A 16,436-nucleotide genomic window follows, 5' to 3' on the forward strand; every position below is an offset into this window, starting at 1 on the left:
AATTTTTTCTCGACGCATAAAGCATAAGCATAAAGTTTCGAATCTAAAAGATCCTCCATTAGCTTTACAGATGAAAAGAAATAATTGTCAAAATATATTCTGTGATTTTTATACTATTTTGATCTATAAGATATGAACTTCTATCTTTTTACTAATTCTATATCTGAAAACTTTGAGAAGCAGTTGATAATAAATGATATATTAAATATATATACTGCAATGAAATATTGACATTGTTTTTCCATGGTGCCAGGCTAATGATATGTTTTTGAATGCAGAAAAATGTAAATTTATGAGATTTAGTTAAGTAAGCTAGTTTAGTAAGCTACCAGTACAATATTCAATATGTCATATAATCAATAATGTCATTCTTCACGAGGTTAGTGTAATGAAGGATTTGCGAGTTTATCTAGACACCTCATTGACCTTCCATTCTCACTTTAATGAAATGATTAATAGGGGTAAGCGTATGTTAGGATTGATTAAGAGGACATGCAACGATTTAAATAATGTGTGTGCGCTTAAAACATTATATGTCGCCTTTGTGCAGGAGTTTAGAAGTGGTATTTGGTGTACTTACAACCAAATACATATTTAGAGGATTAATAAGTTTCTGAAATATTCTAGTTACATTCTATCGAAATTAGGAATAAATTTTACTAATGAGTTAATAATGTCTTATCTTTGCTTGAATTCTTTACCTGACAGAAGGAAATACTATGATGTGTGTTTTGCATGCAAGGCTTTAAGTAACTATATTAAAAGTCCTAAAAAATGACTGGCCACTTTTAAAATTCATGTACCGCCTCGCCACACTCGAAATCAAATCTTCTTGCATGTTCCACACTGTAGAACAACTTATGTTTTAGAGAGAATTGACAGAGATTTAAATAACATTGAGTATATTATTTTAAATGGTAATTTTAATGTTGTTTTTAATGGTAATAGTCAGTCAACGCAAAGTGAACCTTCTCGATCTACTTGCGAGCTGTAACTTGGAGAGAGATTTTTGACAGGACTAATAACATCAGTTGTATTGACAATGTTTTTATAAACTTCAGTGGAGTTTTACCTTGCACTGCAACTGTTTTTAACCCGGGACTATCTGACCATTGTGCTATTGATACTGTAATCTCATTTAAAAATCATGTAAAAAAACCTGTTCTAGCTCTAACTTCTGGCTTTTGATATGTTTTTAAACAACTTACAATGCAATATACATATAGCTTTGCCCTTAGTTAAAAAAAGTAATCTTGCCCTTAGATAAAAAAAGTAATCACTGTAATTTATGTGTGTCATTGATCGAAATGCTATCTCGTGGAGTGTTGGCTGGAAGCCTAAGGAACTTTTCTGCAATACCGGCTGTTGTTACTTCTCAGTAATTTAGTCTCCTTTGCGATGAGTGAACAGAAAGTCCATCCGCGTGTTGCGCAACGCATTATTATCAACTTTCTTGCAAAAGAAAATGTCGGGCCCATCGAAATTTGGAATAGATTGAAGTCTCAGTTTGGGGAATCGACTCTCTCAAAAACTCAAGTGAAAGTGTGGCACAAAAAATTTCCGGAAGGCCATGTCAACGTTGAAAATAGAATTTAAACGTAGCCGCTGTCAAGAAGTTTATTTTGAAAAACCGCCGTACTACAGTGCAGAAAATCTGTCAAAATCTTGGAATCGGTTATGGAAGCGTCCGGTCAATCATCAAAAATTCCTTGGGTTTTCGAAAAATGTGTGCTTGGTGGGCTCCAAGGTTGCTGACTGCGGAACAGAAAAGTTATCGGCTCCTTATCTTATGTGAGCGTCTTTTGGCTCGATACAAAAATGAAGAAAAACACCTTCCCTACAGTCCGGACCTCTCTCCCTGTGATTTCTACTTGTTCGGACCTCTGAAAAAAGAGCTTAGAGGGCAGCGATTCAGCAGGTCGAAAGCTTCGTGTGTAAATGGCTAGAGAGCCGACCTCGTTCATTCTACGAAACGGGCATGAAAAAACTTCCAATTCGATGGGAAAAATGTATTCAAAAAGGAGGGGACTATGTAGAAAAATAATGTAATTTCTTTTTTGTTGACATCTTTTTCAGGGTTCCCACCAAAAGTCTGAAACAAATCTCCAGGATATTTTTTTACAATAATGCATCAGTTTTTGTGAGACCATCAATTTTATAAACTGAAAATGTTTAAGGTAATAAGAGTAGGTAAAGGTTTCATAACAAAAAAAAAAAAGAAGAAAAACACAGAGTTCATAAATAGTTATATTTAATAAGTTTTTGCATAAACACATTAAATGATTATTTTATATGATACAAAAAAAAAACATAAAAACGCCTACATTTACAGTGTATTTTTAACTTTCAAGAACTGCAAAAAACGCTTTTAAAAAAACTTAACCAACTTTTATATTAAAAACCTATTATGTAAAAGTATACACAAAAACAGAAAAATATAATATTAAATATTTTTTTATAAGAGTTTAATTTTCTGATTTAAGGAGTCAAGCTCTAAAGAGTGCTCATTATTAATCTTTTACTTTTTTGTTTGCAATTCTTTTATTTGGTCCTCCAATTTTCTTTTTTCGGCTTTTTGTTTTTGTTCTAAATTTTCAGATTTTTTTTTTATCTTTCAGATACTGTTTATATTTTTGGTTAGCATTTCTGCAGTAGTTAATCATCGATTTACTTATTTCGATGTTCGGTAAACCACCACATTTTTTAATTTGGTCTAAAATTAATCGTTGAGATATCATCGACTGTTCTTGCAGATTTTCCACGAGAACATTCTGATTAACAGAAAATCCACTGTCAACGAAAGCGTTGCCGTGAAAAAATATCAACAAAATGTTAATTACAGTTCTTAATTCATTAAACTCATGGTTTCCTATTAGCTTAATTATATTAGAAAAAAATTCATCAAGTCGCGTATTAACTAAACTATATTTAAAGTTTTCCTTTTCAGTAAACTCAAAAAACTGTGACTTTGCTTTTTTCGCAACGTTTGAATTAATTATATTTTTTTCAAAAAGAATTTTTAAAACCAATTTAAAATTTTGATGGCAAGCTTCTTTATTGCTTTGAAAAATTAACTTTGTTAGTTTTTTTTGCACAGCAAACATCGAAAAGAACTTTTATCACAAGGTACAGAAGAAATATTGATATTCCCACCAAATTCAGGGTTTTCCAGCCACTCATCCAAAAAATATGTTTTCCTAGGAGCCATTCTAATCACTTATTTGTTTACCTTAGCAAAGACGCGAAACCTATACTCGACTTGAAAACAATAAATAAACATTCGAATAGTCGGGGAATTACCGAAACACCGAAGCCGAAAACTAGGTTATGATATAATTTCTTCTTCTTTCTGCTACGCACGAAACAGTTTACACGCGACTAATGAGGGAACAAATCACAGGACTTTTGAGAGGTGTTTTGATTCTTTCAAGGAGACCAAAACAAGGCAAATATTTTATTTTTAGGGAATCTGTTTTTTGATGACCGTTTATATTGTTTTATTGAATTTTTTAGCTCACACACGATTTGTATAGTAGTGTAAGCCATGGATCATGTCAAAAATAGAAACAAATAAAATTATTTGGATTTTTTTATATAATTTTGTGTTTTAAGATGATTTTGAAAAATTTTTGTCGCCCGTCCCGTGGTCCGTCTTTCCACCTGTTGTCTGTGTGTCTTTGTAACTCAAAAACTGCTTGGCCGATTTTGATTAGATTAGGTACCTTGTTGGGTTTTGGCTCCAGGAAGATCTTTTATAACAATTATTAAAATCTAGCGGGTAGAAGCCAACAAAACAAATGGGTGGGGGTAAATTTTAAAAATTAGAGTATAAATTAAAATATATTGCGTGGTATTAAATAAATGGTAATTGGGTATGGAGTTGAATAAAACATATTAGTTTTTGAGCTAGTGGGTGTACAAGAAGAGAGCATAAATAAATTTTAGTAAAAATTGTCTTGTAGTCTATTTAAAACGTAATTGAATTTGGAAATGAAAAAAAAGTTTTAGTCTCTTTCGGCCAGTGCATGGAAATATGTATAATGGAGGGCGGTAGATTTGGTATATCGTCTGAGCTTAGGTGCGCACCAATTTTTGAAGTTTTTTTTTTAATACTTAATATTAATAGGGATCCAAAAAATTGTGTATAAAAAAAAGTTTAACAATCTCCAGGTTCTACTTGGAAAATCCAGGACATTCAGGTTCCAGGACAGGTTTCTCCAGGTTGGTGGGAACCCTGTTTTTGCAATAAATTTAAAAAAAAAGTCGGTTAATATTTGATCCACCCTCGTATTAGGGAAACTCTAAGATTTCTTCATGAGCCTTATGAGTTAAGACCTTATGTAAATTTAAAAAATGAAATTAACAATTTTAAAACAACCTACAAAAAACAACTTTTGTTATTTAAAAAAGCAGCGCATACTAATTACATTGTAAATTCGGGTAACATAATTAAATCTTCATGGATTGTCATTAACTCACACTGACCAAGTACTGCCACCTTAAGTGATAGGTCACTTAAGAACTTAATACCTTTTTTGCAGGAGTGGCCGAGCAGGTACTTACACTTCTACCAACTGCTGGTGATACCTAGATTTCCTTTCTGGTGTCCATGTAGAGGCAACATTTACCTTTAGGAAGGTGAGCCAGGTACAAGTGAGAGATGTCATAAATATTTTAAAGAACAAAACGAGTCATGATATCTATGACATGAACATACCACTAATTAATCCCTATTTTCAAGAAGGGCTCTCACAAAGATCCCGCCAATTACAGGACTATTTCCCTGATACCTCCTATTGCAAAAAGATTTGAACTGGTGTTAAAAAACCAACTCTATAAATATTTTGAAAAAAATTATCTGAATCTCTCTCTCAATTTGGGTTTATAGTGAAGAGATCTACCACAGGTGCAGTCATGAGCATGTTCGATTGCCTTGCGGGGGTGTTTGAGGGGATGGTGAATATATGTGTGCTTCCCTGTGTGATCTCTCCAAGGCTTTCGATTTTGTTTCGCATGACATTCTCTTACAAAAACTTAAGCACTATGGGGTGGATAGGCTTGGCCTGTATTTGTTGTCCAGCTACTTGAGGGGCAGGGGACAGAGGATCTTTTACAATGGACTTTTATCTGACTTGGTCAAGGTAAAGCATGGCGTTCCCGAGGGATCCATACTGGGACCACTTCTGTTCCTTATCTATGTCAATGACTTTCTTAGGGTGGCTCACGATTTTAAAATGTGGCGTTTTGCTGATGACACAACCATGGCCAGGAATGGAAAGAATCTTGAGAGCCTGTTATTGTCTGCTCAGCAGGATGAGGGTCTGCTTCAAGAGTGGTTTGTTGCAAACAGACTATCATTGAATAGTGAGAAGACTGTTAGGGTTTTTTTCGGTCTCAGATGAGTTTCTGAGGCAAATCCAGAGGAAGTTAAATTTCTAGGAGTGTACCTGGACCCAAAGTTGACTTTTGAGGTGCATGTTAATAAAACGGCTTTAAAACTGTCTAGAAATATATACCTTTTGCAAAATTTAGTAAAAATTCTTCATCGTCATATATCAGTTCAATCATATCATGCTATATTCCAATCAGTAGCAACTTATGCTATACTAACATGGAGACACTCCTGCCATGCATATTTTCTCTACAGATGGCCGTTAGAGTTATTGCTGGTAAGGGATACCGGGAGGATATTAAACTAACTTTCCGTGACTCAAACATTCTAACGATTCCATCATGGTATATATATGAATGTCTCATTTATTCGCATAAAAACCAGCAACAATACATCCTGAAATACACATGCCATAGTCATGATACAAGGCGCGGTGGTGGGGTTTCTAAGGCTTCAGAGAACACGATTTTCATTTAACTATTATGCCCCTTTGTCTTATAATAAACTACCTGCGGAAATTAGGAATCTCGCCTCTCCATGTTATGGCTCAAGAGTCAGAAACTTTTTGCTCAGAAATAGCTTCTACAGTTTTAGAAAATTTTTAGATTTTAATGTAAGTATAGGGCTATTTTAGGTTTAAGATTTAACTTATATCTAAACATTTTATTTAGTGAAGTTTATTTTGTGATAAATTTTATATGCATAAATTTTAAATGTTTGTATTTCAATTTTATGTTGTGTGTTAATGATAACTGGTGTTACTGACTTTTATGCTTGATTTTACATATTATACACTGACTTGAGGAATAATTTGTAAAATTAATTAGTCATAACATATGAATTTGAATTTAGTTCATTTAACAGTCAATAAAATCGCCTCCATTGTTAACAAATATGGTGCAGAGCTTGATTTTTTAAATTTTATGTCACTGAATAAATTTATTAATACTAAATTAATTATTATTGTAACTTAGATCTAAGCTTAGCTCTGTAAAATATATCTTACGATAATTAATAAATAAATCAATAATCCTATCAACATAACCATTGACCCTAGTAATTGTTTTAATTGTTGCTTTTTCTTTATTAAATCTGTTATTATTTAGAGGAAATGAGACCAAACGATGTACCAAGGAATGCATGCTTTTAATTAAAAACAAATTTATTTCTTTATCAGCCAGCACATTTGTACTAGTCTTCAAGCTACTCAAATCAGTTTTGTAACAAGAAAAAAATTAATTTTGTATGATTATCTAAAAAAATTATTATGAAAAACATTAACCTATGTCAGACCCCTCACTATAAAAACTTTTTCATACCTTGCAATTCACTGAAACTCTCTTCATTGTTCAGCTGCTCCTGGGGAGAAGATTTGTTAATATTGCGATCCACGAGGAATTTATTAAATTTCTTTATGATTTTCTTCTGCGACTTGGAAAGACTAAATTTTAATGCATCACACCTACAATAAAATGACAAATACAATCAATCAAGTGCCTTTTTTTGGTATTACATTATTACCTAATGGTGTATTGAGGGCAACAAGTTTTATCCATGACAGGTTTATAACAGTACTTTCCTGATCTTCTCCAACCTCTGTCAATCAGGTCTTTATAGTCGTCGACAGTTAACTGTTCAGCATACATTCCTTAAAATAGGTAACTTTCACATTAAAACAATACATAAACCGCATTTTTTATAAAAAGTAAAAACTTGGATATGCACATAATATTATAAATACTATAGTGCATATAAATTTATTTAGCAGTAGCGGGTACTTGTGTAGAAACAAACGAGGGAATATTAGTATTAGGCTTTAAATATGTTTTCTTTATGATAAACAATATTAATAATAGTAATAAGTAAATATTTATTACTATTCTTTCCAATATCAATGTAAGATCTCTATTGCCAAGTTTTGCAGATTTTGCTCAGTTTATAAATAAAAAGTATGATACTATTGGTGTTAGTGAGACATGGTTGAATAGTTCCATAACATCTGATGGAGTTAAATTGCAGGGATATTCTTTTTATCGAATGGATAGGCTAAACAGAGTCGGGGGAGGTGTTGGTATATACATTAAATCAACTTTTTATTCTGAAAAAGTTGATATCAACATCAACAATGTAGACTTTGAATATTTACTATTATATGTCAAAGTCGGAGTCCATAAAATTGCCCTATTTTTTATTTATAAACCTCCTGAGACTCGGATATATGAAATCTTGAATTTCCTTGATGAAATCATTCCATATATGTTAGTAAATTATGACTTTCTATAGTATTTGGAGACCTAAACATAGATATGATGAGGCCTAACTCTTTATATTCTGCACTACATTCGTACGGGTATGACCAACTAATAAATGATGCGACGCATATTACAAATACATCTTCTACATGTCTAGACCCGATTTTTGTAAATTGTAAAAAAATTTGCTATGAGAGTTGAACCGTTACTTCTCATATTAGTGATCACAATCAATTGCCATTTTGTATCCTCACCATACTTATTAAAAAACCTCAGCAAAAGATAATTAAAAGTCGCGATCTTAAAAACATTGACTTTGAAAAATCTCGATAGATCTGGCCCAAGTTAATTGGGACAATTGTTTTTATATTGAAGATATAAATAAAAAAGTTGACTTTCTATACCAAAATATTAACTTCCTATTTGATATCCATGTTCCTTACAAAAACATAAGAATTAGTAAGAAAGCAGCACCTTGGTTAACCTACAGTCTTAGACTTATTTTAAATGAAAAGATCAAAGCGCTTACTAAATATAAAAAAGATAAAGAAAAAGATATATTATAAGGAGTGCCGAAATTTCGCACTTGCCTCGATTAGAAGAGAAAAGGCTGCTTATCTAGAAGAGCTTCAAAGTGATAAGTCTGGTAAATTGCTTTGGCGAGGTTTAAGACACCTTAATATTAGATCCTCTCAAGGTGATTCTGAACTTCCATCCAATTTAATTGAACCAAATGTAATTAATGCTTTCTTCGTTAGTGTATTTAATAAGTCAAATAACTGCATTGAGAAAATAAATTTTTATTTGCATAACAACTTTAGTAATATTAGTTTTGACTTTTCCCTTGTTGATCAATATTCAGTGAAAAATATAATTAACGCCATTAAATCTAATGCTGCAGGATCGGACAATATTACTCTTTCAATGGTAAAGATGTGTTTACCTAATATCATTAACGCTATTACTAATATAATAAATAGTTGTTGTTTACAATCTTTGCAACAATGCGCATTGTTGCAAGATTTACGTCCAGTCAGTTTATTGAGTGTAATTTCTAAAGTCCTGGAAAGAGTGGTCTATATACAGTTTGCTACTTACCTGACATCCAACAATATACTTCCTCCTCAGCAATTGGGATTTAGGACCGGACATAGCACAACTAGTGCACTCTTGAATATTACTGATGATATAATTCAAGCGCTTGACAAGAAACTTTCTGTTATTATGATGTCTCTTGATTACTCAAAGGCTTTTCATGTAATAGACCATGACTTACTTATTGCCAAACTGAAGTATTATGGGTGCAACGATATAGTTTTATCTTTTTTTAAAACATATCTGGGGAATCGTACACAAAGAGTACGCATACATGCCAACTGTTCTGAGTCAAAACATATACTATCAGGGGTACCTCAAGGATCTATCCTGGGACCTCTTTTATTTCTTGTTTACACGTCAGACCTACCAAAGGTTTTAAATTTATCAGAAATTCACCAGTATGCCGACGATACGCAGGTTCTCCACTACTTCGATCCCAACGATAATTTAGTTGAATATAATTTAAATGCTGAACTCAATTCAATTTCAATCTACTCAAAGGAGCATAACTTATCAGTCATTAATCCAGCCAAAAATAAAATGATACTATTTTCAAATAAAAATGCTCGTAAAAATATTGTTTCATCCGTTAAAATTCAACTAAATAACACATCAATTCCTTTTTCTGATAATATGAAGGTTCTTGGATTGACTTTAGATAGCTCTTTGCGGTTCAGAGAACTAATCAGTATTCTGGTAAAAAGGTGTTATTTTAGAATGCGTACGCTTCATGCTAACAAACTAATTTTAAATTATAAGACTAGGAAAAAACTTACTAAAGCTTTTGTTTTATCCATTATCCAATATTGTTTAATAGTTTATTTTCCTTGTTTAGATCAACAGGCACAGTACCGTTTACAACGTGTTCAAAACGCCTGTTGCCGATTTATTTTAAGTTTTAGAAAGTTTGATCGTGTCTCTCAAGGCATTTATAATTTAAAATGGCTCAAAATATTGTATTTATGTAAGTTTTTATTGTCTACATTACTATACCGTTTATATAATACCCGAAGCCCCAAATATCTGTATGAAAAACTTTTACCTACAAATCGAGTACATATTAATCATATTAAGTCGAAATATTAGACATAATACCCTCACTATGCCACACCATTGCTCTGTTTACCCGTTCTTTTACGTACAATATTGTTCTTTTTTATAATAGTCAAAAACTATGTTTAATGACAGTTTGTATACATTTAAAAGAAATTTTAGAAATTTATTTTTGGAAGAATCAATGGGATGAGTTGTCTTGTTTATGGTTTATTGGGGGAGAGTATTAAGAGTAGCTAATCTTCGCCTTTGTAAGCAAATAGGCATTATCGTAACATTTGCTGAATAAAGATATTTTATTATTATTATTATTAACTAGCTAAAATTACATATATCTTTTAAATCTGGTAATATAAGTGATATGAGCAACTATTGTGTGGTATGTAAGCAAAATGAGTTACCAAAATTACTGGATTATCTTCTTAGTAAGAGAATAAGATGGGATTTTAGTAAAGTTTTAAATTTGGAACAATTTGGATTTATAAAGGGCAGATCATGAGGTCCTCTTAGGAAAACTAAAGGCTTTAGTAGATATCTCAGTTTATTGGAAGGAGAACTCAATCTTACAGGTTTAATATCTGATGTAATATATGTGCCATCAAAGGTACCCCCAAGGTTCACATCATCCACAAGCAAATTTCTTAGATGTATTAAGTCTTTGAATGAGGCTGCTCTTCTACAAGAGGATCTTAAATCATTTTTTAATTGGTGTAATTTAAACAAGATGTCACTTAATATTAATAAATGCCATAAAATTACCTTTTCAAGGTAAAGAAAATAAATACTGTTAGTACTTTTAAGCAAAAACTAACTAAAACAAATTTTGTAAATTATTCTTTCTTCAATTGTAGTGTTGTTAGTAATTTGTGGCTGTGTTAAATGATTTACTTTGCTTACTGTGATTTTGTTTTAAATTGAGTGATACGTTTTACTAAACTTGGATGTAACGTAGAAAAACAGGCATTTTACTTTTAATTAATACAAATGAAGCATTATTTAAAAAACAAAAAGATTGGATTCCTTTAGATAAAAAGAACTATAGTTTAAATTCTCCTGCTTTGTAATTGGGATTTCGGCCAAGGAAAGTGCTAAATAAGTAAATAAAAACTTAAAATAGGCATAAAGAATTTAAAAATGTAGATTTCAGTGTAGAAAGTTCCTCAAACCTTCTATCTCCACTATTTGTCAAATTGGAGATTTATACTGTCATTTAATTCACTCTAAATAACTTTAAAACAAAGACGTTTACATTCAGATCTTATTTTTATATTCAACTTGTTAAATGGTCATATAAATTGCCCTGAACTTCTGAAGATGATTTTCTTTAATGTGCCAATTAGAAACCTAAGACATAATCATTTGTTTTCCTTGCCTTTTCATGGCAGTAATTATGCATCTCACTCTCCAATTGAGAGGACTTTAAGATTGTTAAACTCAGGTGAAGTGGATATTTTGGGCATTATCTTGTTTCAGTTTAAGTATCAATTAATTATAGAAATTAGAGAAATTATTTGAATCTTTTTAACTTTTTTTTCAATTTTTTTACTTTTGATTATGGAAGGTATTTTAATTTTTAATATTTCTGATATTAGTTGTTAGTCATTGTTCTTTTTTATATTTATTTGTGGGTTGTAGTTAAGTTATCAGAGCCAAATCAGTGTTAATGACAATTAAATGGTTAATATGGTTGTTAATTCTGTTAGAATTTAATAGTTTATTATTGTGGTTAGGTTAAATGAATTATTATGTTGTATTATTCTTTTTTGTAATGGGGTTGATCCTGTATAATAATAAATAAGTAAGTGATTAGCTTAGGTACTCTAGTTCTGTTTATGACAAACATTTGCTAAAATAATGAAGCATATTTTAATTTGATAAAATGCCATTCATTGCATGTTTTCCCTTGTATTTAGTTTTATTATAATTAAAGACCTGACCCCTAAAATTATAGACTTTTTTCATACTGTCCAACTTCTGAAAAGCCCTTGAGGCATGTTGAGGCATGTATCTATAACAGCTTGTTTTATCAACTAAAAAATTATATTTTTTTAAAACAACAAGGTTTCTTCAGTAAAAGGTTGACCATTACAAATCTTATGTATTTTTTTTAAGGAAGCTATGATTATCCGTCTTCATAAAGGTGGTAGCTTGGACCGACCCTCTAATTTCTGTACCATATCAATTTTGTGTATCCTCTCCAAGGTTCTTGAGAGGCTTGCAAAAAAGAGAATTGTCTCTTTTTTGACCAAATACAATGTGCTGTCTCCTAATCAGTATGGATTTCAGTCATCTAAGGGCATGCAGTATGCCATTTTCAGATTCTTGGAAAGTGTGTATCTATCTATGAACTCCAAGGAGGCTGCAGCAGCGGTGTTCTGTGATCTGTCGAAGGCCTTCGATTGTGTGGATCATGGAATACTGCTGTCAAAGCTTGATTTTTATGGATTTAGGGGAGTGGCTTTGGGATGGTTGAAGTCATACTTGTTTGGTCGCATTGGTCGCACCCAGAGGGTGGTTACATCTGGATTTTTCGTCAGGGATAGCACACCTTAAATGTGGTGTACCTCAAGGGTCAGTGTTAGGTCCTATTTTATTTTTATGATACGTTGGACTAGTGGTTCAGTTTGCCAATGATACTACAATTCTGTGGCATAACAAAGATCGAAAAATAGTCAGATCTCTCAGTAGGTAGTTAGTCTCATCAGATCTCTCAGGTCTCTTAGTAGAGGACTTTCACAAAATTAAAGAGTGGTGCATCTGCAATCAGCTTGTATTCAATGTTAATAAGATTTTTGTTCTGGGTTTTAAGTGTAATGTAGAGGGTTTTTTCTTTGATGAGCAGAGCCCACTACATGGTGGGGATTATTGTCGATTTCTCGGCCTCTTCATTGATGAGAGTTTAAGGTTTGACAACCATGTTTTGGGCCTCGCTGCTAAACTTTCCTCTGATTGTTTTGCAGTTAGGGTTGCCAGGCATGAGTTGAGAGGGTTGTTTGCTTGTTCAGTTTATTTCTCCTTAATACACTCTTATATCCGTTATGGGTTGCCATTTTGGGGTTTGTGCTCCAAGGGACTCCTTAACATAATTTTTACTATTCAGAAAAAAGCATTAAGGTATCTGTGTGGTGTTGGTCTGAGAGTCTCTTGTAAACCTCTTTTTGTAGCTGAAAGAATTTTAACAGTTTTCTCACTCTTTATATTGGAAACTGCAACACTCATACATAAGTCTGTAAGTCCACCATCCTGCACCAGTCATAATACTTGTCAAGTAGGCAACTTATCTATTCCAATTCCCACCTCCTCACTTACGAGAAACTCTCTTATATTTATTAGTCGTAGAATATTTAATCATGTTCGTTTTTCAATTAGGACTGTTACAGACCTTAAAAAGCTTAGGAGAGAACTTAAGAAATTAATCTTACCAAAAGCTTACTACAGCATTGAAGAGTATTTTAACGACTTATTTTAATATTTAAAATTAATTATATATCTGTTGACCCATTTTTTTTTTATTATTTTTGTTTTATGTTGGTTTTTGCCTTTTCTTTTCTTCTTTTTTGGTTTTTTCTTTGATTATATAAAATATGCTTTTATGTACAATCAAAATTGATTCTGTATTCTGTTTTTGTCCTGTATCCTGTATAACCAAATAAATTCTAGGATTAGGAAGCTTTTAGCACAAGTAAACTTAGCAAACAAAGTATATTTTGACTTTGACTTTACAAAAAGCATACAAAGCTGTGGGACAATCGGATGATGTGTATACAGATTTTTTGAAGGCCATTGATAGGTTGGACCATGGTCTTATCATTCAAAAAATGATATCTTTGGGTTTCCATCATGGCCTTATACAACTTCTGGTCTCCTATGTAAAGAATTTTTCCCATTTTATTGAATGCAATGGCTTTATGTCAAATTTTTATCCAACACTGAGTGGTACCCCTCAAGTAAGCAATCTTGCCCCACTGATCTTTTCTATATTTGTCAATAATATCACTAGATTACTGTTATGTCTGAGTGTCTTTTATTTGCAGATGACTTAAAAAAAATTCACATCATAGAAACTAATGAGGATGCTTTAACACACTTGTATACAATAAATAAACTACTTCTAAATATTAAAAAGTGTAAGTGTATGTCAATCTCAATTATTTGCAATGAAATAAAGTACAATTATAGGTTAGCAGTTCTTAAATCTTTCTTGAAAGATCTTGGTTTCCTAATCAGGTCAACAAAAGAATTTAAAAGATTAGACAGTCTTATTACCTTATATAAGGGAGACTAAGTCTAAATTACTTTATGCAGCAATGGTATGGTTCCCCAACTATAATGTCCATATAAACAGACTCAAATATATGCAAAACTGGCTTCTGAAATATCTGGGCTTGAAAATCGATGGAATATACCCTGTGAGTTATATGTTATATTTGTGATATAAGTTACTTTTACGAAGATTTAATTTTTAAGTGTGCATTTTGTGTTATTCTAAGCAGCCAGCTTTTTTTATTTAAACTATGTAACCACATATTGATGCACCTCATCTTTTAAGGGGCTTAAACTTGTTTGTTTACTGCATCTGCATATAAAACATCTTCCCTTTTATTTAGAAAATATACCTACTAACTTAGCAAGAAATGCACCTTTCTATCAAGCTTGCTCATGGTTTTATACAGCAATAATGATATTGACCTGTTTAATGGCACTAAAGCTATATTTTAAAAACAAAATTACTCCAATGATCATGACCTTTTAACCATCAAATCTCTCTTTCTATATAAACCCTTCATTTAATTTTCTTTGCCTTTAGGGTTCTGTGGAGTTATGATCTTGAGATTTCAGTGGCTTCTGAATCATTTCTATTTTTATAGACTTCTTGATCTGTCAAGCATTAGTTGTCTTATTATTAGCAATTTCCTCTTAAGCAATGTTTAGTAAATAAATAAATAAATAATTTAACTAAATTAAGTTGATAAAAAATTACCATAGGAAATGTTCCCAGAAGAGCTCTTGCAGTAACCACATCTATGCTGTTCCAGGTCAGGAAACCACTGGACAATACTTTTGTTACTAAGATCTACAGCCATGATGATAAATAATTAACACTGGGACAATTAAATATTAAATACGTTTGTTAGTTATTTGAGGGACAATCAAAATAAACAAATTAAAGAAATATTTATGTCCAGAATTTGTTTGGTTTTACTAGGAATCAAAACACTCCCAAACCAAAACACAAAAACAGTCACTCTACTTCTACTGTAAACTATCATATGTCATAGCCATATGATCTTATGTGACAGATGCATATCCAGCAACCAAAGTCGAGAACGCAGCATATGTTGGAATGTCGGTTACCAGCGACCAATGTATAGTCCGCGCTCGCTGTTATTTAATCAATGTAATGGCCGTATCTCCTGAAATTCCCAATGGATTTGAATAATTTTTTGTCGAGAACAATGAATACCTAAATCGAATTATGGTGGTCCCAAACCTCTACAAACTAAGATTTTGTTGTGAAAATGATTTAAAAAGTCAAATATTAAAGAAATTAAAAAGGCTCTAACTGCCAAAATTCCCAAAGGATTTGGATAAAACTTTTTCCTATAGTAGATAATAAATATCTAAATCGATTTTAGATAGTTGCAAATCTCTACAAATCATTTTTTTTCGTAAATAATATTTTTTTTGTATAGTGTCTTTTTGCTTAGGGTGTTCGAAAACCTTTTTCTCTCATTTAGTTTTGTTTAGAGAATTTTCAGAATTAAATAATCGTATCAGATTCTGAACTACCAAAAGAATTTAAAAAAAATAGACCAATAATAGTTTTTTAATATTTATGAAAACCAAACATCAATAGTAGTTATTTTTTAAATATAGCTATAAATATTAGTTAAATTTAAATCCGGTATGCTATTTTCATTAAATAAGTTGCAACCGTCTAAAAATTAATATAAGTTATAAATTTACTATATATATTACGCATAGAGAGATTTTTAAAGGCGAAATCTGTCAACGCGCATTTTTCAGTGCGACGTTAATGTTTGACTTTAATGGGGTAACTGTATTATTTGCCATAACATTTCTCAAAATATTACGCGAAAGGTCAGGCATTTTAAAAATATTTTTTGATGCAGGGTTTATATGTATCAGGACAACCCACATAAAATTGTATTCTCAAAATATTTATTAGGCTGTGTATTACATAACTAGCTCAAGTAGTGCTAACAGGTGCGGTAAAAGTAAGTCCAGCACAACTTGAAGGTTAGATTTTGTCTCTTCCTGGTGATTTAAAGGGCTGAAATTATTTAATTGCACCTTTAACAGCACTAGGCAAAATTATGTTTCTGGTAAAAAGCCAGTTTTCTCTGGATGGTCGCCGGGGTTCTCGCCCAGCGTTTTCTCCAAAGTGATGAAGCAATTTGGACCTGGGGAAGTGTGTTTGTGCCAGGTCTTCAAGCGTCTCCCGTCTGGTCTGTGCAAAAGTGAAAGAAAAGCGCTTCATTGACGTCCTCGCAAAACCTTCTCCATGAATCCGTCTTAGCTTTACGTATAGCCTTATTGTAGTCGGTTAACGCCCTACGATGTGGCTCCCAGTTGTTACTGGTTTTGGCACGGTTGAAGACTTTGTGTACTTCAGACCG

General features: G+C 32.1%; 1 protein-coding gene across 4 annotated transcripts in view; it reads right to left on the minus strand.

Moving 5' to 3' along the window:
* LOC126737453 (arginyl-tRNA--protein transferase 1) overlaps positions 1–15,046 on the minus strand; it is a 36,182-nt gene extending 21,136 nt beyond the window's left edge. For 3 of the 4 annotated variants that reach the window (XM_050442363.1, XM_050442362.1, XM_050442360.1), the window contains exons 1-3: positions 14,777–15,046; positions 6,914–7,040; positions 6,712–6,854 (exon numbers count right to left, since the gene is read on the minus strand). In XM_050442363.1, coding sequence (XP_050298320.1) covers positions 6,712–6,854; positions 6,914–7,040; positions 14,777–14,879 — 373 coding nt within the window. In that variant the 5' untranslated portion in view covers positions 14,880–15,046. Of the gene's footprint in view, positions 1–6,711; positions 6,855–6,913; positions 7,041–8,742; positions 8,766–14,776 lie in introns of those variants that run through there. The other variant, XM_050442361.1, reaches the window with a different exon arrangement.
* Positions 15,047–16,436: the final 1,390 nt, after the last annotated feature.

This window comes from Anthonomus grandis, chromosome 6 (genome assembly GCF_022605725.1).
Source record: "Anthonomus grandis grandis chromosome 6, icAntGran1.3, whole genome shotgun sequence".
NCBI classification, from domain to species: domain Eukaryota; kingdom Metazoa; phylum Arthropoda; class Insecta; order Coleoptera; family Curculionidae; genus Anthonomus; species Anthonomus grandis.